Genomic DNA, 23,477 nt, shown 5'->3' on the forward strand with positions numbered 1-23,477 from the left:
AGGGGATTGTTTGGTAGGGTTTTTCCTCCCTCTTCTCTGTATTAATATGTAACCCTGCTCCAGTTTTTCTACAGCGAACTCGGTGTGTTCCTGGAAAAGTTCCAAGAGAGGAGCTGCTCAGTGGAAGGGAAGACTGCGCCGACCAGGAGGTGCGGGAACCATAGCCGAAAAGCCCAGCAGAGCCCTTCATTCTGTAGCTTCCCTTTCTTCTTCTACCAGGGAAGCTCCCCAGGGGCCCGAAGTCTGTGACCTCAGAGAGGCAGCCCGGTGAACAGAGCTTTCAGAACATTTAGAAAGTTCCATCTTCTGTGTCATCCCCATTATGCTATAAGGAAGTGTGAATTCCAGAGCCGCTGGTAGGAGAGGACCGTCCCCCAAGAAACTGAGAGCTCTTTATTCGTATTGTCATAGATCCAGTTAGAGTGGACAATATGAGTGACATGGGTTGCTCATCTCCGAAGGTAGGTGTGAATTTTGAGGTGTATTTCTTCTTCTTCTTCTTCTTTTTTTTAAACCTGTATTTTCAATATGTAGGAAATTGGAGGGTGGGCGGGAAGGGGATATTTCGATGATAGACTAATTACTAATTGCCATGTCCGATCCCCTGGACTGAGCAAGTGTGTTTGCCACATTTTTATGTGTGTCCTTTGAAATATGCTCTTTGCTGAATTAGGCTTTTGAACATCCTCAGGTTTTGCTGTGAAAATTTTAGGAACAGACACCTCTTGTTCCTTTCCCTTCCCTTCCAAGGCCATTAAATGATCTCTTCCATCCAATAATTCCCAACACTGGGTGTACATGAGAATATCCAAATAGTCTCTTGCAAACAGAGACTTAGCCTCACTTCCAAAGGTTCCGATCCAGAAGGGTTGCAGTGGGGTCCCCAAATCTGTATTTTTTTTAAGATTTTATTTATTTTATTTGACAGACAGAGATCACAAGTAAACAGAGAGGCAGGCAGAGAGAGAGAGAGAGAGGAGGAAGCAGGCTCCCTGCTGAGCAGAGAGCCCGATGTGGGGCTCGATCCCAGGACCCCAGAATCATGACCTGAGCCGAAGGCAGAGGCTTTAACCCACTGAGCCACCCAGGTGCCCCTCCAAATCTGTATTTTTAACTAAAAATTGAGTGCTCCTGTTATAGCAGGTGAGCATTTGGGAATGGCCCCCAAGAAAAATGTGCAAAGGACATCTGAAGTCAGAAATCAGCCCTCTGGGGGCGCCTGGGTGGCTCAGTGGGTTAAAGCCACTGCCTTCGGCTCAGGTCATGATCCCAGGGTCCTGGGATCAAGCCCTGCATCGGGCTGTCTGCTCTGCAGGGAGCCTGCTTCCTCTCCTCTCTCTTTCTGCCTGCCTCTCTGCCTACTTGTGATCTCTGTCTGTCAAATAAATAAATAAAATCTTTAAAAAAAAAAAAAAAAAAGAAAAGAAATCAGCCCTCTGAAAGTAATAGTTCCTCCTGATCTAGGTGTCTGAATCCTGATTTTAAAAGCCAAGCTCCACTAGGTTGCCATACACTAACATGCCCAAAGGAGCATTTTAAATTGGAACTTAATGAAATTAAGGTGGATTTGTTGGTAATGGCTGAATCCAATACCTAAAATGAAAACTCCCTACAGTTTACTAGAGAAAACACTTAAGCATTAACATTTTTAACAAACTATTTTGCATACTGCGTAGTTCTTACAAAAGTCACTGTCTCTTTCCCCTTAAAGATGCCACAGAGAGTTCTTGGCCAGGTATGGTCAATCAAGAAAAAAGTATCTTTGGGATGGCTCAGTGGGTTAAAGCCTCTGCCTTTGGCTCAGGTCATGATCTCAGGTCAGGGTCCTGGGATTGAGCCCCCCCCCGCCCCTCCCCCACATCAGGCTTTGTGCTCAGTGGGGAGCCTGCTTCCCCCTATCTCTCTGCCTGCCTCTCTGCCTACTTGTGATCTGTATGTCAAAGAAATAAATAAAAACTCTTTAAAAGAAAAGTATCTTTGTTCTGTTCTGGAATTGATTTCCAGATCTGCTGATGCTGTGTGTATAGGTTTTCCTGTCCCATGCACTGAGATGTTTTCTGCTCTCAGAGTAGTTATGGCTCTGTGTGTATAAATCTTAGCCTGTGCTTATAAACTAGCTCAAACTTAATTTGTTCTTCAGAGGTTCTGCTTCCAAGGATCTGCTCTATTACGTTCTGTAAAATTCTTAATGTTGGCTTTCTTGTGAAATGCTTTGCTTTTCTTTCTTTTCCCAAGAGTGGTTTGTTTCTTTGTATGATGACTCAGCTGCTTCTGTGTCTGCCCCTTGGGTGACCATCTCTGAGTATGGAGGAGCACAAATATAATTCAATCTGGCTCAAACCCAAAAGGGAATCTCTGGGCTCAAGTAATTGAGAAGTCCAAATTGGATCCCGGAGTCAGCTGATGTCACTGGGAGTCCATCTTTCGCCTTCTGGTTGTTAATGCTGTCTTCTAGGTTGGCTTTATTTTAAGGAGAGCTTTATTCCCGCATCAGGCAGAAATGGGTGTTGAGAGTGCCTCTTTCTCAGTAGGTCTGTGAAAATGTCAGGAAAGACTCTGATCAGCCCAGCTTAGGTCATATGCCTGTCCCTGGGCTATCACTGTGTCTTCGAAGACAGAGTGCCCTGATTGGCCAGACCTGTGTTACATGTCCTTCACAGTAGCCAGGGGCTGGGATCAGCGTATTGTGTAACATGGACTGAAATTGGAGAAGAGCCAGTTATGTCCACTTAGGGCTGTGTTCTGCTTCTTGATAGGAAGAGTAACTTCCCAACTGGTATCAGGGCTGATGTCAGGTTTATTCCCACTGACGAGTAGAAGCGTGAAGGGCAAGGCATCTCCTGAAAAATATTAACATCCTCCTTGACTGCAAACGGTCAGGGTTTGGGGGTTAGTTACTCATTACCACTGTTGCTGGTCACTTAAGATGTCTGAGTAAACACTTAAGTGTTTGCTTGTTGCTCGTTTAATGAAGACATCTTATTTGAAACAGATTTAAAAGCTAGGCTAAGGGGAAAGATTTCCACGGACCACAAAACCTTGCTTGCAAAGACAAAAAACAGGCAGCTGTAACTTACCAATCGGTATATGTTGTACATCTGGGGTCCTGAAGGAAATCATAAACAACTTCATGGTGCTAGAAGTGTGTTGTCAGAATCTGCCCCAGATGGTGTGGTACCCACTGTGCATGACCAGTTTCCTTTCAGGCTGATGTCAGAGTTTTCTCATTTTGTTCAACTGATTGGTGCAGATCTGATATTAATTTTTTTTAAGACTTTATTTATTTATTTGTCAGAGCAAATGAGCACAGGCAGACAGAGTGGCAGACAGAGGCAGAGGGAGAAGCAGACTCCCTGCTGAGCAAGGCAGCGGATGGGGGACTAGATCCCAGGATGCTAGGATCATGACCTCAGCTGAAGGCAGCCGCTTAACCAACTGAGCCACCCAGGCGTCCCTGATATTAATTTTTTTTTTAAGATTCATTTTATTTGCAAGAGAGAATGTACACACACAGGTATGCACACGAATGGGTGGGGGGAGTGGCAGAGGGAGAGACTCTTCAAGCCAACCCCCACTGAGCACAGAGCCCGACACAAGGTTCAATCTCACCACCCATGAAATTATGACCTGAGCCCAAACCAAGAGTCCAATACTCAACACATTGAGCTACCAGGTACCCTCTGATACTGATTTCAGTAGAGAAAATCATCTTGGAGATCATCGATCAATTCTTAGGTCCTCGAAATTGAGGTCAAGAGCAGAGAGAGAGAGATGTAGTTATTTAAATCAACAAAATGAACTCTCTAAGCTACAAACAAGGTCTGTAGGTCTCAAACTCATCTTGTTTAAATTGAATCCCATGCACCCTGATTTTTAATGAAGTTCTGTTGGGGAGTCTGGTGTGCCACCATTTTTGAGAATAACTGGATTAGGCCATCAGACCAGTGGGCCTGTTGTATGTTTTTAAAGATCTCAGGCTTGCTCCCTATCTGTATTTATGGGTTTGCATGTTTTTGTTTCATTTTAACACCTTCCTAAAATAACTTGTCCTGTTAGTGATACTTGCCATTTCCAATGTTGGGATGGAGTCATGTGTATTTAAAAGCACCTCTGTGTGGCTAGGATGTGTTACCTATATTCTCTGAGCTTTAGTTTTTTTCAGGTTGAACAGGGGTATAAAAAAACTCATTGGGTTCTATGTGGCCTAGAAGGAAATAATTCAGAATAATGAGAGTGTTGTTATTATTGCTAATATTTTCTGAGGTTGAGTCATCAGTGAGCAGTTGGTTAGGGTATGAGGGTGGCTGACATCTGCTTCATATATCTCCTATCTGCTACCCCCTGTCAGTTACCCTGCATGACATAATTTGCTGACTCAAGTAAATCAAATCAATCCAGTAATGTCTCATCTTACAGAGTTCAGTCCAAAGTCATTGCCTAAGGTGAAAAATCATGGAGAGTCAAAGGTGTCCTTGAAAATCCCTTCAACCATCTTTAAAGAGCCATGTAGAAACACCTCTAAATTAAGCCCAGCCCTGCAGTTTTCCTCTATGTTGGGACACATTGCACTTTCTCCATCGCAGCCCCACGTAAGTAGTGGTCCTGCATGTAGGGGCTGGGTCCTAGGACAGAAACACACACAGAATCGCTCAACATTGCATTCGCTTTTAGCTCTGCTCAGGAGAGGTGCTTGGGAACTGAGAGTGGCCATGGGAGCCACAAGTTCACCCCTACCTGAGGGTCACCCCTAAGTGCACATTCACTGAAGGGATTGGTGGACTCAGATACCCATACCATTTAAGTGATATTTTTTTCTTTTTATAGGCAGCACAGAGGGCTACTCATGTATATGTTACACTCACAGAAAGTACAATGCCCCTGCATAAGCATATTTCTCTTTGGAATTGTGTATTTGTAAAATGCTAGAGTCCATTTTTTTAAAGCTAGCCCCTTGAATCACGACCCAAAATAGGGTAACTTGGGGTCTTCCTGGGGAAAAATGTATGTCAATTTGCTTATAGTGAGGTGCACAAGGAAAAGACACTGGAGGAGAGACAGGTTGCTAATTTAAAAATGAAACCTACACCATGGATGATGGATGGATGGATGGGGGTGAGAAGGGTGTTTAGTGGACAAAACTCTCTCTAACCCCTTTCTTGGGGATCTCTTTTTTTTTTTTAAAGATTTTATTGATTTATTTGACAGAGATCACAAGTAGGCAGACAGGCAGGCAGAGAGAGGGGAGGGGGTGAAGCAGGCCCCCCGCCGAGCAGAGAACCTGATGCAGGGCCCGATTCAAGGACCCTGGTATCATGACCTGAGCTGAAGGCAGAGGCTCAACCCACTGAGCCACCCAGGTGCCCCATCTTGGGGATCTCTTTACTCCATGCCCAACCTAGAGGTTTGGAAATCTTTCCTAATTCCTAAAGAGTGGCTTTGTTTCCCTTTCCCACAGATCACCAGGAGTGACTCGATACATCATATGAGCCACTCCCAGATGCAGCCAGAGCTGCCCCCTCTGCCTGCTTCTGCTGGAGAGGAACCGTCTGAACTCTATCAGGTATGTTCATCTGTCTACTGGTCTTCTGCTGTTACTGGGCAGTGGTGGGGTATGGGAGTGGAGTGAGGGATAAGCAGTCAGATTTGACAAGTGGGGTCATTGGCTCTTTGGTCACCTCTGCTACCAGAAAAGACTCCAGGTGTGTGTGTGTGGGGGGGGGGAAGCTATCCCGTAGCACAAAGGTGAGTTAAGATCCAGCCTTCTCCCTTCTCTGTGCTGTTGAACCTTTCCAAACGTCTGCATCTTCCATTATTTCTACCTTATAGCCATGTCTGTAAAGAATAAAGACAATAGAAATAAATTACCTGACTCACAGATACACAGTTTATTGAAAGCCAGCTGTTGTCCTTGACATCAGAAATCATGCTCACAGTAGACAGAGAAGCATAATTGGTGACCATCCAGGAAACATTTGCCTGAGTTTGTAAAAGGTAGAAACAGCATAAGGCACGCGCGCGGGTCTCCCTGAGTTTCCATGTGAGTGAAGCTTAAGCTTCTCCAAGAGGTGTCCTTCCCCGCATCATACTCTGTGTATCTTCCCTTGTAGACCGTCATGTCACACAGCTTTTATCCCCCCTTGATGCAACGCACATCGTGGACCCTGGCTGCACCCTTCAAAGAGCAGCACCACTACCGCGGACCCAGCGACTCCATTGCCAACAACTATTCTTTGACGGCCCAGGACCGGAAGTTGAAGGACCTGCTGAAGGTTTACCAGCCAGTCACCATCAATGTCCCTAGGGAAAAGAATGTTCAGGGGCTGCCATTAGGTATTTGTAGCAATGTGGCCATACCAGCTCAGAATGGGGTGTTGGGTGGGATTTTTAGTCCTGGGTTCTACTTCTCTCTCCTTTGCTTGCTGCAGCTAACCTTGGATAACCTCACAGACTCTCAGTCAGTGAAATGAGAATGATTGTAACAGCTAAGATTACATTTACCATATGCCATGTCCCTTACATTTACCACACACCAAACACTTGTGTTATTGATTGCTGCATAACAAAGTACCCCAAAGACTTAACGGTTTAAAACAACCAGTATTTATTATCCCACAGTTTCTATGAGGTAAGAATCTGGGCATGGCTTAACTAAATGGTTCTGGGCCAGAGTCTCTCACAAGCGTGCAGTCAAGGTATCATCCAGAACCACAGTCATCTAAAGGCACCCAGGGAAGGATCCTCTTCCATGCTCACTCAGGTCCACAGGTTTTTGTTGGCTGTTGGCCATGGACATCAGTTTCCTCCATGTGAGCCTTTCTATGAGGGCAGCTCACAACATGGCTTCTGGCTTCCCTCTGAAGGACCAAGGCAGAGAACAAGAGAGAGAAGGGAGACAAAAAGACAGAAACCATAGTCTTATTAATTTTAGAAATGATATCGTATCACTTTGGCTGTATGCTGTTTATTAGAAGTGAGCCTGTAGGTCTAGCCCACATACGCTTGATACCAGGAGGTGGGGAATCCTTGAGGGCCATCTTGGAAACTACTTACCATAGTAATTTATTAATTTATTTAATACTACTAGGTACCATTTAATCTACTTATTCATCAGTAATTCTTACTGCATGTATGTTGGAAACTCTTCATCTGCCCTTTGTCTCAAACTTATTTTCATATTTTTCTTTTTTTTCTCTTCAGTGTCTCGGTGCGTTCCTCAGATGTATCTTTTTTTTATTTTTATTAAGATTTTATTTATTTATTTAACAGAGAGAGACACAACGAGAAAGGAACACAAGCAGGGGTAGTGGGAGAAGGAGAAGCAGGCTTCCCACAGAGCAAGGAAGCTGATGTGGGGCTTGATCCCAGGACTCTGGGATCATGACCTGAGCTAAAGACAGATGCTTAAGGACTGAGCCACCCAGGCGCCCCGACATGTATCTTCTAATTCAGTTATTTGCTCTTCAACTCTGTTGAGACTTGAGTTTATCATGTCTAATGAATGTCCTTTTTTTTTTAAATTTTCATGACAATATCTTTACATTTTCAGATTTTCTAATTGGTTCTACTCAATGGGTGTCACCCCTCCCAATTTCTCATTTTATTCTTTTTTTTTTTAAGATTTTTATTTATTTGATAGACAGATCACAAGTAGGCAGAGAGGCAGGGAGAGAGAGAGAGAGAAAAGAGGAGGAGGCAGGCTCCCTGCCGAGCAGAGAGCCCGATGCAAGGCTCGATCCCAGGACCCTGGGATCATGACCTGAACCGAAGGCAGAGGCTTTAACCACTGAGCCACCGAGGAGCCCCTCTCATTTTATTCTTATGGGCATAGCTTTTTCAATTCCTGGGAGGATCTTAAACACTTTTTTTGGAGCAATGTTTATAATGCTGTATTATTTTCACTTTGTGAATCTATCCCTTGATTTTTTAGTTTATTAGCTATCTTTCTTACAATCAGGTTTTTTTCTGTGATTTTAGTTCGCTGACTTGTGTTGAAAGGTTTTTTTCCATTCTTGCTACATGATCCCCCCCATTGTTTTTATTGAAGTGTGATTCACATATAATAAGATGCATAGATCTTACATGTTCAGTTCAGTGAGTATTGGCAATTGTTTATACCATATAGCCACCACCCAAACAGGATGCGGGGCATTTCCTTCACTAGAGAAAGTTCTCTTGTACTCACTGCCAATGAGTTCTCTCTCCTACCCAATACTATCCCTGGCCAACATAACCACTTTCTGGGTTTTGTCACCATAGATTAGTTTTGCTTGTTTTCACTTATAATTGTAATCAATGTGTACCCTTTTGACAATGCCTTCTTAATCTGATTTTTTTATTTTTTATTTTTTATAAACATATAATATATTTTTATCCCCAGGGGCACAGGTCGGTGAATCGCCAGGTTTACACACTTCACAGCACTCACCATAGCACGTACCCTCCCCAATGTCCATAACTCCTAACCCCCTTACCCCCAGCAACCCTCAGTTTGTTTTGTGAGATTAAGAGTCACTTATGGTTTGTCTCCCTCCCAATCCCATCTTGTTTCATTTGTTCTTCTCCTACCTCCTTAACCCCCCATGTTGCATCTCCACTTCCTCATATCAGGGAGAGCATATGATAGTTGTCTTTCTCTGCTTGACTTATTTTGCTAAGCATGATACCCTCTAGTTCCATCCACGTCGTCACAAATGGCAAGATTTCATTTCTGTTGATGGCTGCATAGTATTCCATTGTGTATATATACCAAATCTTCTTGATCCATTCATCTGTTGATGGACATTTAGGTTCTTTCCATAGTTTGGCTATTGTGGACATTGCTGCTATAAACATTCAGGTGCATGTGCCCCTTCGGATCACTACGTTTGTATTTTTAGGGTAAATACCCAGTAGTGCAATTGCTGGGTCATAGGGCAGTTCTGTTTTCAACATTTTGAGGAACATCCATGCTGTTTTCCAGAGTGGCTGCACCAGCTTGCATTCCCACCAACAGTGTAGGAGGGTTCCCCTTTCTCCACATCCTCGCCAGCATCTGTCATTTCCTTATTTGTTAATTTTAGCCATTCTGACTGGTGTGAGGTGATATCTCATTGTGGTTGTGATTTGTATTTCCCTGATGCCAAGTGATATGGAGCACTTTTTCATGTGTCTGTTGGCCATCTGGATGTCTTCTTTGCAGAAATGTCTGTTCATGTCTTCTGCCCATTTCTTGATTGGATTATTTGTTCTTTGGGTGTTGATTTTGCTAAGTTCTTTATAGATTTTGGACACTAGCCATTTATCTGATATGTCATTTGCAAATATCTTCTCCCATTCTTCAGTTGTCTTTTGGTTTTGTTAACTGTTTCCTTTGCTGTGCAAAAGCTTTTGATCTTGATAAAATCCCAGTAGTTCATTTTTGCCCTTGCTTCCCTTACCTTTGGTGATGTTCCTAGGAAGAAGTTGCTGTGGCTGGTGTCGAAGAGGTTGCTGCCTGTTTTCTCCTCAAGGATTTGATGGATTCCTTTCTCACATTGAGGTCCTTCATCTATTTTGAGTCTATTTTTGTGTGTGGTATAAGGAAATGGTCCAATTTCATTTTTCTGCATGTGGCTGTCCAATTTTCCCAGCACCATTTATTGAAGAGGCTGTCCTTTTTACATTGGACATTCTTTCCTGCTTTGTTGAAGATTAGTTGACCATAGAGTTGAGGGTCTATTTCTGGGCTTTCTATTCTGTTCCATTGATCTATGTGTATGTTTTTGTGCCAGTACCATGCTGTCTTGATGATGACAGCTTTGTAATAGAGCTTGAAGTCTGGAATTGTGATGCCACCAATGTTGGCTTTCTTTTTCAATATTCCTTTGGCTATTCAAGGTCTTTTCTGGTTCCATATAAATTTTTGGATTATTTGTTCCATTTCTTTGAAAAAGATGGATGGTACTTTGATAGGAATTGCATTAAATGTGTAGATTGCTTTAGGTAGCATAGACATTTTCACAATATTTATTCTTCCAATCCAGGAGCATGGAACATTTTTTCCATTTCTTTGTGTCTTCCTCAATTTCTTTCATGAGTACTTTATAGTTTTCTGAGTATAGACTCTGTGCCTCTTTGGCTAGGTTTATTCCTAGGTATCTTATGGTTTTGGGTGCAATTGTAAAAGGGATTGACTCCTTCATTTCTCTTTCTTCTGTCTTGTTGTTGGTGTAGAGAAATACAACTGATTTCTGTGCATTGATTTTATACCCTGACACTTTACTGAATTCCTGTACAAGTTCTAGCAGTTTTGGAGTGGAGTCTTTTGGGTTTTCCACATATAGTATCATATCATCTACGAAGTGTGATAGTTTGACTACTTCTTTGCCATTTTGGATGCCTTTAATTTCCTTTTGTTTTCTAATTGCTGAGGCTAAGACTTCTAGTACTATGTTGAATAGCAGTGGTGATAATGGACATCCCTGCTGTGTTCCTGACCTTAGTGGAAAAGCTTTCAGTTTTTCTCCATTGAGAATGATATATGCGGTGGGTTTTTCATAAACGGCTTTGATAATCTTGAGGTATGTGCCCTCTATCCCTACACTTTGAAGAGTTTTGATCAGGAAGGGATGCTGTACTTTGTCAAATGCTTTTTCAGCATCTATTGAGAGTATCATATGGTTCTTGTTCTTTCCTTTATTATTGTGTTGTATCACATTGATTGATTTGCGGATGTTGAACCAACCTTGCAGCCCTGGAATAAATCCCAGTTGGTCGTGGTGAATGATCCTTTTAATGTACTGTTGAATCCTATTGGCTAGTATTTTGGTGAGAATTTTCACATCTGTGTTCATCAAGGATATTGGTCTATAGCTCTCTTTTTTGATGGCATCCTTGTCTGGATTTGGGATCAAGGTGATGCTGGCCTCATAAAATGAGTTTGGAAGTTTTCCTTCCATTTCTATTTTTTGGAACAGTTTCAGGAGAATAGGAATAAGTTCTTCTTTAAATGTTTGGTAGAATTCCCCCAGGAAGCCGTCTGGCCCTAGGCTTTTGTTTGTTTGGAGATTTTTGATGACTGTTTCAATCTCCTTACTGGTTTTGGGTCTGTTCAGGCTTTCTATTTCTTCCTGGTTCAGTTGTCATAGTTTATATGTCTCCAGGAATGCATCCATTTCTTCCAGATTGTCAAATTTGTTGGCGTAGAGTTGCTCATAGTATATTCTTATAATTGTTTGTATTTCTTTGGTGTTAGTTGTGATCTCTCCTCTTTCATTCATCATTTTATTTGGGTCCTTTCTCTTTTCTTTTTGATAAGTCTGTCCAGGGGTTTATCAATCTTATTAATTCTTTCAAAGAACCAGCTCCTAGTTTCATTGATTTGTTCTATTGTTTTTTTGGTTTCTATTTCATTGATTTCTGCTCTGATCTTTATGATTTCTCTTCTCCTGCTGGGCTTAGGGTTTCTTTCTTGTTCTTTCTCCAGCTCCTTTAGGTGTAGAGTTAGGTTGTGTACCTGAGACCTTTCTTGTTTCTTGACAAAGGCTTGTTCCGCTATGTATTTTCTTGTCAGGACTGCCTTTGTTGTGTCCCACAGGTTTTAAACCGTTGTGTTTTCATTATCATTTGTTTCCATGCATTTTTTCAATTCTTCTTTAATTTCCTGGTTGACCCATTCATTCTTTAGAAAGATGCTGTTTAGTCTCCATGTATTTGGGTTCTTTCCAAATTTCCTTTTGTGATTGAGTTCTAATTTCAGAGCACTGTGGTCTGAAAATATGCAGGGAATGATCCCAATCTTTTGATACCGGTTGAGACCTGATTTAGGACCCAGGATGTGATCTATTCTGGAGAATGTTCCATGTGCACTAGAGAAGAATGTGTATTCTGTTGCTTTGGGATGAAATGTTCTGAATATGTCTGTGATGTCCATCTGGTCCAGTGTGTCATTTAAGGCCTTTATTTCCTTGTTGATCTTTTGCCTGGATGATCTGTCCATTTCAGTGATGGAAGTGTTAAAGTCCCCTACTTTTATTTTATTATTGTTGATGTGTTTATTTGATTTTGTTATTAATTGGCCTATATAGTTGGCTGCTCCCATGTTGGGGGCATAGATATTTTAAATTGTTATATCTTCTTGTTGGACAGATCCTTTGAGTATGATATATTATATTATATATTATTATAGTCTTTGGCATAAAATCTAATTGATCTGATATAAGGATTGCCACTCCTACTTTCTTCTGATGTCCATTAGCATGGTAAATTGTTTTCCACCCCTTCACTTTAAATCTGGATGTGTCATCAGATTGAAAATGAGTTTCTTGTAGGCAACATATAGATGGGTTTTGTTTTTTTATCCATTCTGATACCCTGTGTCTTTTGATTGGGGCCTTGAGCCCATTAACATTCAGGGTAGCTATTGAGAGATATGAATTTAGTGCCATTGTATTGCCTGTAAGGTGACTGTTACTGTATATTGTCTCTGTTCCTTTCTGCTCTACTCCTTTTAGGCTCTCTCTTTGCTTAGAGGACCCCTTTCAATACTTTCTGTAGAGCTGGTTTGGTATTTGCAAATTCTTTCAGTTTTTGTTTGTCCTGGAAGCTTTTAATCTCTCCTTCTATTTTCAATGATAGCCTAGCTGGATATAGTATTCTTGGCTGCATGTTTTTCTTGTTTAGTGCTCTGAATATATCATGTCAGCTCTTTCTGGCCTGCCAGGTCTCTGTAGATAAGTCTGCTGCCAATCTAATATTTTTACCATTGTATGTTACAGACCTCTTTTCCCAGTCTGCTTTCAGGATTTTCTCTTTGTCACTAAGACTTGTAAATTTTACCATTAGGTGACGGGTTGTGGACCTATTCTTATTGATTTTGAGGGGGATTCTATTCTCTGCACCTCCTGGATTTTGATGCTTGTTCCCTTTGCCATATTGGGGAAATTTTGTCCAATAATTCTCTCCAGTATGCCTTCTGCTCCCCTCTCTCTTTCTTCTTCTTCTGGAATCCCAATTATTCTAATGTTGTTTCATCTTATGGTGTCACTTATCTCTCAAATTCTCCCCTCGTGGTCCAGTAGCTGTTTGTCCCTCTTTTGCTTAGCTTCTTTATTCTCTGTCATTTGGTCTTCTATATTGCTAATTCTTTCTTCTGCCTCATTTATCCTAGCAGTGAGAGCCTCCATTTTTTATTGAACCTCATTAATAGCTTTTTTGATTTCAACTTGGTTAGATTTTAGTTCTTTTATTTCTCCAGAAAGGGCTTTTATATCTCCCGAGAGGGTTTCTCTAATATCCTCCATGCCTTTTTCGAGCCCAGCTAGAACCTTGAGAATCATCATTCTGAACTCTAGATCTGACATATTACCAATGCCTGTATTGATTAGGTCCCTAGTCTTCGGTACTGCCTCTTGTTCTTTTTTTTTGTGGTGAGTTTTTCCGCCTTGTCATTTTGTCCAGATAAGAGTATATGAAGGAGCAAGTAAAATACTAAAAGGGTGGCAACAACCCCAGGAAAATATGCTTGAACCAAATCAGAAGAGATTCCCAAATCGTGAGGGGGGAGAAAGGGGTTAAAAAAAGGTTCAGAAAGAAAAAAACAAAGAAAGAAAGAAAGGAAACAATTAAAAAAAGAAAATGAATAAAGAAAAAGTATAAAAAAGAAAAAATATATATTAGATAAACTAGTTAAAAAACGTTAAAAAAGAAAAGGGTAAAAGTTAAAAAAAAGTTAGCAGAAGAAGAGATTAAAAAAAAGAAAAAAAAGTTAAATTAACTACAAGACTAAAGAATCACAGGGAGAAAGCCATGAGTTCCGTGCTTTGCTTTCTCCTCCTCTGGAATTCCACTGCTCTTTTGGTATTGAAACTGCACTCCTTGGTAGGTGAACTTGGTCCTGGCTGGATTTTTTGTTGATCTTCTGGGGGAGGGGCCTGGTGTAGTGATTCTCAAGTGTCTTTGCCCCAGGCAGAATTGCACTGCCCTTACCAGGGGCTGGGCTGAGTAATCCGCTCGGGTTTGCTTTCAGGAGCTTTTGTTCCCTGAGCACTTTCCGTAGAGTTCTGGAGGACGGGAATGAAAATGGTGGCCTCCTGGTCTCCGGCCCAGAGGAGCTGAGAGCCCAGGGCCCCACTCCTCAGTGTGTCCTCAGAGAACCGCGCCCAGTTACTCCCGTCTCCATGGCCTCTGGCTGCGCTCCAAGCTCACCAAGCCTGTGACCGGTTCAAGGTAACCCCAAGCTGGGAGCTCAGTCCTCGGCTCTGTCTCTGTAGCCAGCTTCCCTGTTCTAATACCTGTAAGCTCTGTGATACTCAGACACCCCCGATCCTTCTGTGACCCTGCGGGACCTGAGGCCACACTGACCCCGCGTGGGCTTCACCCTGATTTAGCCTCTGGAGCGATGTCCCTCAGTGGAACAGACTTTTAAAAGTCCTGATTTTGTGCTCCATTGCTCCGTGGCTTGCTGGGATCTGGCCCCTCCCTGTCTATCTTCCCGTCGCCTTGGATTCACTTCTCTGCCAGTCCTACCTTTCAGAAAGTGGTTGATTTTCTGTTTCTAGAGTTGCTGTTCTTCTTCTCTTCGATCTCCCATTGGATTTATAGGTGTTTGCAATCTTTAGATAAGCTAGCTGAAGTAGTCTCAGCCTGCTACTTCTCCTCCATCTTGATTCCGACTCCTGATTTTTTTTTTTTTAATTCTTATGCCTTCATCTGTCCACTTAGGACCTCAAATTAGTATCAGACCTTGTATAGGTGATTTAGGACTCCCATTCTAAGGTGATATTTGGGTCATGTAGATGCAGTCCCTGAGCTGTGTGAAGCCCAGCCTAGTTATTATCTGGCTCTCTTGTTATCTCTGGCTACCATATGAATTGAGTATCTCTGTGCTTTATCTGTATGGCAGTGTTGCTGTGTCTTTGTGGGTAGGGCAGTCTTGCTTCAGTCCTGGCTTTATGCTGTGAGCCTAGCACCAGTCTCCTACATCATGGAGTGTTTTTGGATTCTCTGACTCCCCCAAGTATAAAATACCTAAACTCCTCCCTGCTCTTGGACACAGAAGCCAAATTTATAACTTTTACTTCATCCTCTATGTATTTCTGGTCCACCTAGGAAGCATCTTGTTGAATATTGTAATTTTTTTTTAATTTTTAAAGAGTCTATTATTGATGTATTTGGAGTCAGTTGAGAAGGTCAAAGTATGAACTAAGAATACATCTAGATTAGGGGTCTTCAGTTCTCTCTGATTCTGTCAAAATGTCGATTTAATACTGTCTAACATTTCTTTTTTTTTTTTTTTAAGATTTTATTTATTTATTTGACAGAGAGAGATCACAAGTAGGCAGAGAGGCAGGCAGAGGAGGAGGAAGCAGGCTCCCTGCTGAGCAGAGAGCCCGATGCGGGACTCGATCCCAGGACCCTGAGATCATGACCTGAGCCGAAGGCAGCGGCTTAACCCACTGAGCCACCCAGGCGCCCCTGTCTAACATTTCTATGTTACTTGTTAATTTGTTTAGGCTAGAGACTTAAGCAAGTGACAGTATCTAGTTAAAGTTTACTAATATAGTTTTATATCATTTACCAAATTTGTTTGTAGTTACCTTGTATTTATTGCAAATGATATTGGTTTTTTTATTTGTAATAATCATATGGTATTTCCTTTAAAACAAATATACTAAGTTTGAAAGTCTGCACCTATTTAAAGAAAAACATTAAGGAGTAATTTCCAATGTTTAGAAAACAGAGCATACAGGATTAGTGAGTGAATCAAGTGGACACTTCTCTCTCTCTCTCTCTTTTTTTTTTTTAAGATTTTTATTTGTTTTTCTGACAGACAGAGATCACAAGTAGGCAGAGAGGTGGATGGAGACAGAAGGGGAAGCAGGCTCTCTGCTAAGGGGGTCGTTCCCAGGACCCTGGGATCATGACCTGAGCCAAAGGCAGAGGTATTAACCCACTGAGCCACCCAGGCACCCCAAGTAGGCAGTTCTTAATACTTGTCAGTTGTATAAATGAATGGAAGTTATGTGCGTTCCCATTTCACAGTGGGGGAAGCCGAGGCCTGGAATGTTGAAATTACTTCTTCAGAGTCGCACAGGTGTTTAGTGGTGCATGTGGGGCCAGGTAGCCCATCTCTGGCCTCATTCCACTGCGCCAAGTCTACTCCCCTTCGTATGCTCTGGGACTGTCCTGAGAGTCCTGTCCCTATGGGCAAAGGTTGGCCCAAGGCTACTAGCCATCCCTGATGTGTTTCTTCTCCACTGTTCTAGCAGCTAACTACTCTTCAGAACCCAACAAGAAGAAAAGAAAGTTGTCTTCTAGAGGCAAAGAGGATTCCACCAGGTAAGTGTCCCTGTGGGTTTTGGGGTTTGCAGGACACCAAGCTGAACTACAGAAGCCTGTAGTCTCATTGAAACCCTGCTATGTATCTTGATTTCAGAGCATTCTCAGATTCCAGGTAACACATTTTTTTTTTTCCTCATAGTGCTCTTAACCCAATTCTTTAAGGCTCTGAATAAAACTAAATTAACCAACAAGTAAAACCAATGGTAGCATCCCTGTGGGTGTTCCATGGTTAGAGGTTGTCATTGAGGGACTCATGCTAATAGATGACACAGAGGAGAAGGGCTTCCACTGCAGAACAACTCTTAGCAGCTTGAAGACAGTAGACCCAACACAGAGCGGAGAAGCAAGGGCTGAGCTGTGTCTACTTTTCAGGACCAAGCTGGCCTTCAATATCTCAAACTCATCACCCACAAAGAAGGAGCTGGTGACATCTTCAGCCCTTCCAGGAAGCAGGCCAATGAGTCCGGAAGAACAGATTAGTGTGATGTTACAGCGGGAAATGGAAATAGAAAGTAAAGAAACCCAGCCATCTGATTCAGACTTAGAGGTACGTTCTTGTTGCTTCCTTTCTCTCAGTTCGCTGAGTATGATTCTTGGCATCTCAGGGATTCAAAACTCAGGGAGAACAGCAGAATCACCCAGAATGATTTTAAAGCAGAATGTTTTAAAAATACCAAAGTCCAGACCCCATAACAGACTACTGAATAACAGGAGTTGTGTGTGTGTGTGTGTGTGTGTGTGTGTGTGTGTGTGTGTGTGTGATTTTAGTAAGTCTTAGAAACCTTTGGATCTCTTAGAACTTATGTTGCAAAATGCTGGCCCATAAGCTAGGGTTGCCAGATTTTGAAAAACAAAACAAAAAACAGGGCACCTAGTTAAATTGGAATTTTACATACACAATGAGTAATTTTTAAAATTATACCAAAGTACTAAATGTATAAGTATAACTCACTTCATCCTATATTTTATTTTATTTTATTATTTTTTTTAAGATTTTATTTATTTGTTAGAGAGAGAGAGAGAGAGAGAGACCACAAGTAGGCAGAGAGGTAGGCAGAAGAGTGGGGGAAGCAGGCTCCCCGCCGAAAAGAGAGCCCGATGTGGGACTCGATCCCAGGATCCTGAGATCATGACCTGAGCAGAAGGCAGAGGCTTTAACCCACTGAGCCACCCAGGTGCCCCCATCCTATATTTTATATGGCAATTCTACCATAGGCTGAATTTGGCCTATAGATGTGTTTTGAAAATGAGAGAAATCTCACATAAGCTGGATTTCTAACCTCTTTGGAAAAAATTAAGATATTTGAAGCTGAGAAATAGCTACTTCCTTTAGATGAAAAGTATATTTTCCAGTTTGTGTGTATCTCTAGTATTCTGTATTATTTTCTTATGTCCAACCAACTTTCAACAATTAACTACCTGCTTGGTTCTAGATAGACTTTTGAGTTCCCAACCTATTTTAAAAGAAGAGGAACAAAACTTTAGAGCCAATACCTTATGAGTTTATAGTATGTATAATAAACCAATTTATAATAAAAATCATAGCAACTGAGTATGTGCTACTGGTAAGATTCCACACTAAACCCTCTAGATGCTTGACTCCATTCGAGACCTGGGTACTATGACGATTCCTGTTGTCCAGGTGTGGAAATTGGCGTGAGGTCTGATTAAGCAACTTGACAAAGGTTACACAGTTGATGAGAGGCATAACTAGAATTAAGACCAGCTCTGACTGACCATAAAGTCTCTGCGATAGCATTTCTCACACTTGCCTGAAGATAAGAATCAACTGGGGTGCTTGTTGAAAAATCCCGAACTGATTAAGGGGGTCTCATGAATCTGCATTTTAATAAGAGCCTCTCTCCCCACCCCACACGGTTCTTACAATGAGGGAAGTTTGGAAGTTTCTTCTCTCCAAGGAACTTCTATTTAAGATCGGAGCAAGGTGAGCTCAGCCTCCTCTGACCACAGACAGTAGTCACTAAAGGTCAGACCTGATTTCCTACACTTTGTGCTTCTCAGCCGTCTTAAAGTTTTGGTTTCTAGAGCTCATCAGCCATCTGGCAGCTTAGTGCCCTAAACAAACAAAACTTCCTGAAGTCACCAGGTCACACTGGCCATTTCTGTTCAGTTTGTGTATTTGTGTTGCTTTTCTAAACTCAGAAACCCACAGTCAGATTAGAAGTACTGTATATCTCACTTGGACTTGGGGAAGTTTTCCCTCACTGGCAGCTTTAAGCCACAGGATAAAAGTGCTTTGTAGGGCACTGTTGTTGTTGAAGAGGGTGAATCACTGGGTCCATTTGAGAGCTTGTTAATCATCTTCTTAAAGTTCACCAGATAGGTTCCCTCAGCCCTGGGTAGTACTCATTCCACTGTTCCTACCTGCATAGCATTTGGCAAGTCCATCCTTTTACCCCACTGAAATCTCTGGCTCTGTTTGAACATTCCAGAGTCAAGGAGAAACTTGCCCACCATCACACTGCAGTGAGTGTGTGGCAATGGGCCCAGAAAGTCCAACATCAGCGAGTGAAGGGTGAGGATAGGTGCTGTGTGAATGGGCCCCTTGGAGGCTGACAGGTGTGGGCAGGTGGGCACCGTTAACCAATCACAGTCATTGTCTTGCCGGTGGTTTGTTTATGGAAGAGGTACTATTACTATGTGACCAATGGCATCCGAAAAGACATGATTGCCCCCGAGGAGGATGAAGTGATGCATCAGATTTCAAAGCTGATTCCTAACACACTGCTGACAAGTCCCTCGCTGGAGCCGCTGATGATCAGCCTAGTGAAGGAGAAGGAAAATGACTACTACAGTAGCCTCATGAAAAGCATTGGTAAGGCTGGGGGTAAATGAGGCAGAGGGCTCCTTTGCGGAGGACACCATCTTTCTCTCACCATCAGTCCACCCTGGTTCCTCTGAAAATGCCAAAAATATCCTTTTTCTTCAGATGATTTCCCCCACATCATTCAGGTCAACACCAGCACTTCCTGCCCTTTGATGTGCATCCACATAACTTGGGGATCTTGCGATTCTGATGAGACAGATCTGGGGTAGGGCCCGAGAGCCTGCATTTCTAACAAGCTCCCAGGATCTGTGGATACTGCTCACCCCGGGGCAGCACTAGGAATAACAAGGATCTACTCCAAGTTTTAAGATCTAGCTCAAGACCTGCCTCTTAAGTACTTTTCTCTCTCTGCAGCCCTCAGGGGTCCCTCCATCGCTCTGCATGCACAGGACTTCCTGTCTCTGCGTTCAACTCATTCTGCTTTAGAATATCTCCTGGGCCATGATTTCTCTTCTATTATGTAACACTGGTATTGTCTTTTCGTTTCTTGCGGGTCTTGGCTCCCTTATCAGACTGTCAGTTCTCTGATGGTGAAGGTCATGTTACTGATCCTAGCTCCCCTTCATCCTTCGGGCTGCGTCTGGTACATGCAGGAGGTCACTGGGAAATATTTAATGATGGTGAGGAATGTGAGAAACATATTAAAGACGAGTGGTGATCATATGAGTTCCTTGCCTTCCTATTTTATCTGGACAGCAGCTGTCTATACCAGGCAGCCTAGTTATTTTAAATTTCCTAATTAACTTCCTAATGCTGTCAGTGCAATGGCCTCTTGTCTACACTAGGATAGAACCAAACTCATAAGCATAAACATGGATAGTCCTTCAAATTCCAGCTTTAACCTACTTCTGCAATCTTATCACCTTGAACTCTACCACTTTTGTCTGGTATTTCTGCCCCCAAATAACTCCCAGCACCTTGAGCATGTTTTACAGAAGTCCTAGAACTGCACTTCATTACATGCTGTTTCTTCTGACCCCCGTGCTCTTCCCTTCTTATCCTGTCTTCAAATTCCTACTCATTCTTCCCAGTGCAGCTCAAACGTCACTCCCTCTGTGAAGCTTTTCCCATCTTTCTTTCCTTAGTGTGTGAAATAGTTGGTCTCTAAGTTTCCATTTTTTTTTTTTAAGGTTATTCATTTTAGAGAGGGTGGGTAGAAAGAGTGATTGTGAATGCGGGAGGGAGAGGCAGAGGAAGAAGGAGAGAGAAACCCCCTGAGCAGACTTCCTGCTGAGCACAGAGCCCAACACAGGGCTTGATCCCACCACCCCGGGGTCAGACCTGAGCTGAAACCAAGAGTCGGATGTTTAACTGGACTGTGCCACCCAAGGCACCCCTAAATTTCCATTTCTAAGTATCTGGTGTCATCTGTTGCATTGAATTTTTTGTGTGACTGCGTAGGTGTGAGAAGTCAATTAATGATTAATGAGGCATCAGCAAATACTAGTTCATTGTCATACAGGATGCTAGATATCCAAATAGAGCTCAACCCCAGGTTTCCAAGCCTCGGACTATGAAGTTACACTCCTCCTTCCCCCCGAAACATCTTCAGAAAGAAAACAAACCAACAGAGTGGCACTTCCCCAATTTGGTTATGCCCAAGGGATTATTAACATAATGGATATTATCAGCGTAAATGGTCAGAGGCTCATTTACCTTCCAAGCTGCAACTTAGAGCATGGGGTGTTCAAGGTCCCTACTTATTAACAAAGTGTTTGCTCTGTTGGTTCTATAGTTGATTACATCCTCATGGACCCAACAGAGAGAAAAAGACTCTTCATCAAGAACATTCCCCGCATGTTTCCTCAAAGAGTGATCCGGGCCCCTGTGCCCTGGCACCACGTCTACAGGAATGCCAAGAAGTGGAACGAGGAGCATCTGCACACGGTGAACCCCATGATGCTCAGCCTGAAAGAACTGTGGTTTAAAGAGTAAGACATTCCTCCCTTCCCTTTTCTTTCCCTTCTTGATGGTTTGCCCACAAAAGACAGTATCTTATGCTGGGCACAGTGGGGGTAGCCTTCCCCTTGAAGGGAAATGACGAACATCCTAGTCCCAAAGTGCGTGGAAACTCTAAGTGACAGCTCTTCACGCAGTGAAGTGACCCTGCTTTGTGTTCCCGTGACACCTCGACCCTATCGCTAAGCCCTGGCATGTACTGGTGAAGAGCTCAGTCTTGGAGCCAGCCCGCTTGAGGCCAGATCTTAGCCCAGCTGCTTCCTAGGTAACATTGGTGTGTTACATCATCTGTCTGTGTCTTGCTTTCCTTACCCCTAAATTTGGGAAAAGAGTTCCTGCTTCATAGGGTTGGTAGGAGGAATAAAAATAAAATAAATAAAAATAAATAAAAAACTTAATGCATTCAAAGTACTTAGAACAGTGCCCAGCAAACTGTAAGTACCCATTAAGTGTGAATGAGCCATTACCTCCATGAGGACATGTATCGCACTGAATTACAATCGTGTGTGTGCCAGTTTGACTCTAGCTTCCAAGACATATGGAGGATTGGGTCTTATTCCTTAGGTAACTCAGTGCCAGCCCAGGGATGGCAAGCAGGGGTCTTGGTTATGTTCATCAATGACTAAATTGGCCACAGCAAGTGAAGGAGTTCAGAGAATATAGGAGCCGCTTTTTTTCCATCCTTCACTTTTTCTAAATTGAGATATAATCCACACACCATACAATTTGCCCTTCTGAAGTGCACAGGACCATTGTTTTTAGTGCACTCCCATATTTGTCCAACTCTGACCACTCTGTCCTTCAAAAATATTTCCATCATCCCGAAAAGAAATGCAGTATCCATTAGCAGTCCCACATTCCCACCCCTTCTTCCTTCCCTGGCAAACATTAATCTGTTTTCTGTCTCTACAGATTTAACCTATTCCAGACACTTTGTACAAATGGAATCACACAATATGTGACCTTTCGTGTCTGGCTGCTTTTTACTTAGCACATGTTTTCCAGGTTCATCTGACATTGAATGATGTATCAGTATTTCATTCCATTCTCCAGCCGAATATTACCCCACTGCATGGCTGCCCCATGTTTAGTTTATCCATTCATCAGCTGCAGAGAAAGACTATTTTGGGGGGGGGGGTCCGTTAAGGGAGGTGTAAATCCTGATGAGAGAATGAGGCCACCAGAGTTCACTGAAAGGTCAGGCTGATGACATGATGAGTTGCCACCATCTGAGTTTTTATTAGAAAAACTGGAGGCAAATATGCTTACTTAATTTTGATTGACCTCACCGGTAACTCAGATATTTTATTTTGGGACGTCTCTGTAGCTTCGAATGTGTTTAGTCTTAAGGGAGACCTGTTACTTGGAGAACTCACTTGTTTATCACATTCTTAGCTGTCCCTATATTTCCAAAGACAATTGAGGGGGAGGTCAAGCTGGCATGGAGCCCACCAATGGTAAGAAATAAGCACATTCCCTTCTTTGGACTGAATTTAGTTTTCTAAGTCATTGGAGGTGTCAGTCAGGACACTGAAAAAAAAAAAAATCACTTTCTAATGAGGCAGAAGTGTTTAAGGTAATAATTTATAGAATGGGCTCCCAAACTACACTGCATAGGTTCTGGTTCTTGCTTTGTCAGTAACAGATGGTGTGATTTTGGGGAAGCTAATCTCTCTAAGCCACCATCTATTTATATGTAAAATGGGAATAATAATAATGATACACACCTCATGTGTTTTGTTTGATGAGTTGTTTAGAACAGCTTTGGCATATAGTAATTGTTCAATAAATGAAGGTACTGCTTTAACTATAAGCATGTTTATGACCTCAAAAAATAACCTGGAAATTAACAAAAAAAGATGAGTCTCAGGGATGGTAAAATTTGCCAGATACTCACTGCCAAGGAGATGTACAGATGCATTTAATTTTTCATGTAGTAAAGATGGCACATTATTGAATCTATAGCTTCTGAGAAGAAAGGATCCTTACTACTTGCTTTTAGGGGTTCCCTAAAGATTATACAGGCAACAAAAGTGAAAGTGAACCAAAATCATTTAGAAGATTTTTGTCAGTTGAACAACAACAAAAAAAATGAGAAAGATTTGTTAAGGAAATGATACAGACAGCTTTTCTCTGTGACCTGCATGATTTAATTTAAAAAATTCTAAGAAGTCACCTAGTGACCAGTGAAAGGTAAGGGGCTTGGGGGCCAGAATGAGAGTTGTGGTCTGAAGAGCCACTGTAGGACGTTCGTTAAGGATTGAATTCAAGATAAGTAACATAATTACCACATGGTAACAAGGGCCATACTTGGTTTGGATATCAAATGTGTGGTGACGGAGCTCTCAAGTTCTCTCCTTCCTTCCCTAAC

The 23,477-nt window shown here is 42.3% G+C and overlaps 1 protein-coding gene across 4 annotated transcripts in view; it reads left to right on the forward strand.

Moving 5' to 3' along the window:
* The window catches only part of DNAH3 (dynein axonemal heavy chain 3), a 176,096-nt gene that overhangs the window by 4,846 nt on the left and 147,773 nt on the right, over positions 1-23,477 (forward strand). For all 4 annotated transcript variants that reach the window (XM_082714819.1, XM_082714822.1, XM_082714821.1 and 1 more), the window contains 7 exons: positions 64-461; positions 5,456-5,560; positions 6,108-6,330; positions 16,224-16,296; positions 16,672-16,846; positions 18,946-19,135; positions 20,883-21,078. In XM_082714819.1, coding sequence (XP_082570945.1) covers positions 432-461; positions 5,456-5,560; positions 6,108-6,330; positions 16,224-16,296; positions 16,672-16,846; positions 18,946-19,135; positions 20,883-21,078 — 992 coding nt within the window. In that variant the 5' untranslated portion in view covers positions 64-431. The remainder of the gene's footprint in view (positions 1-63; positions 462-5,455; positions 5,561-6,107; positions 6,331-16,223; positions 16,297-16,671; positions 16,847-18,945; positions 19,136-20,882; positions 21,079-23,477) is intronic.

The sequence above is a fragment of the Mustela nivalis genome, assembly GCF_964662115.1.
Source record: "Mustela nivalis genome assembly, chromosome: 19".
Taxonomy (NCBI): Eukaryota; Metazoa; Chordata; class Mammalia; order Carnivora; family Mustelidae; genus Mustela; species Mustela nivalis.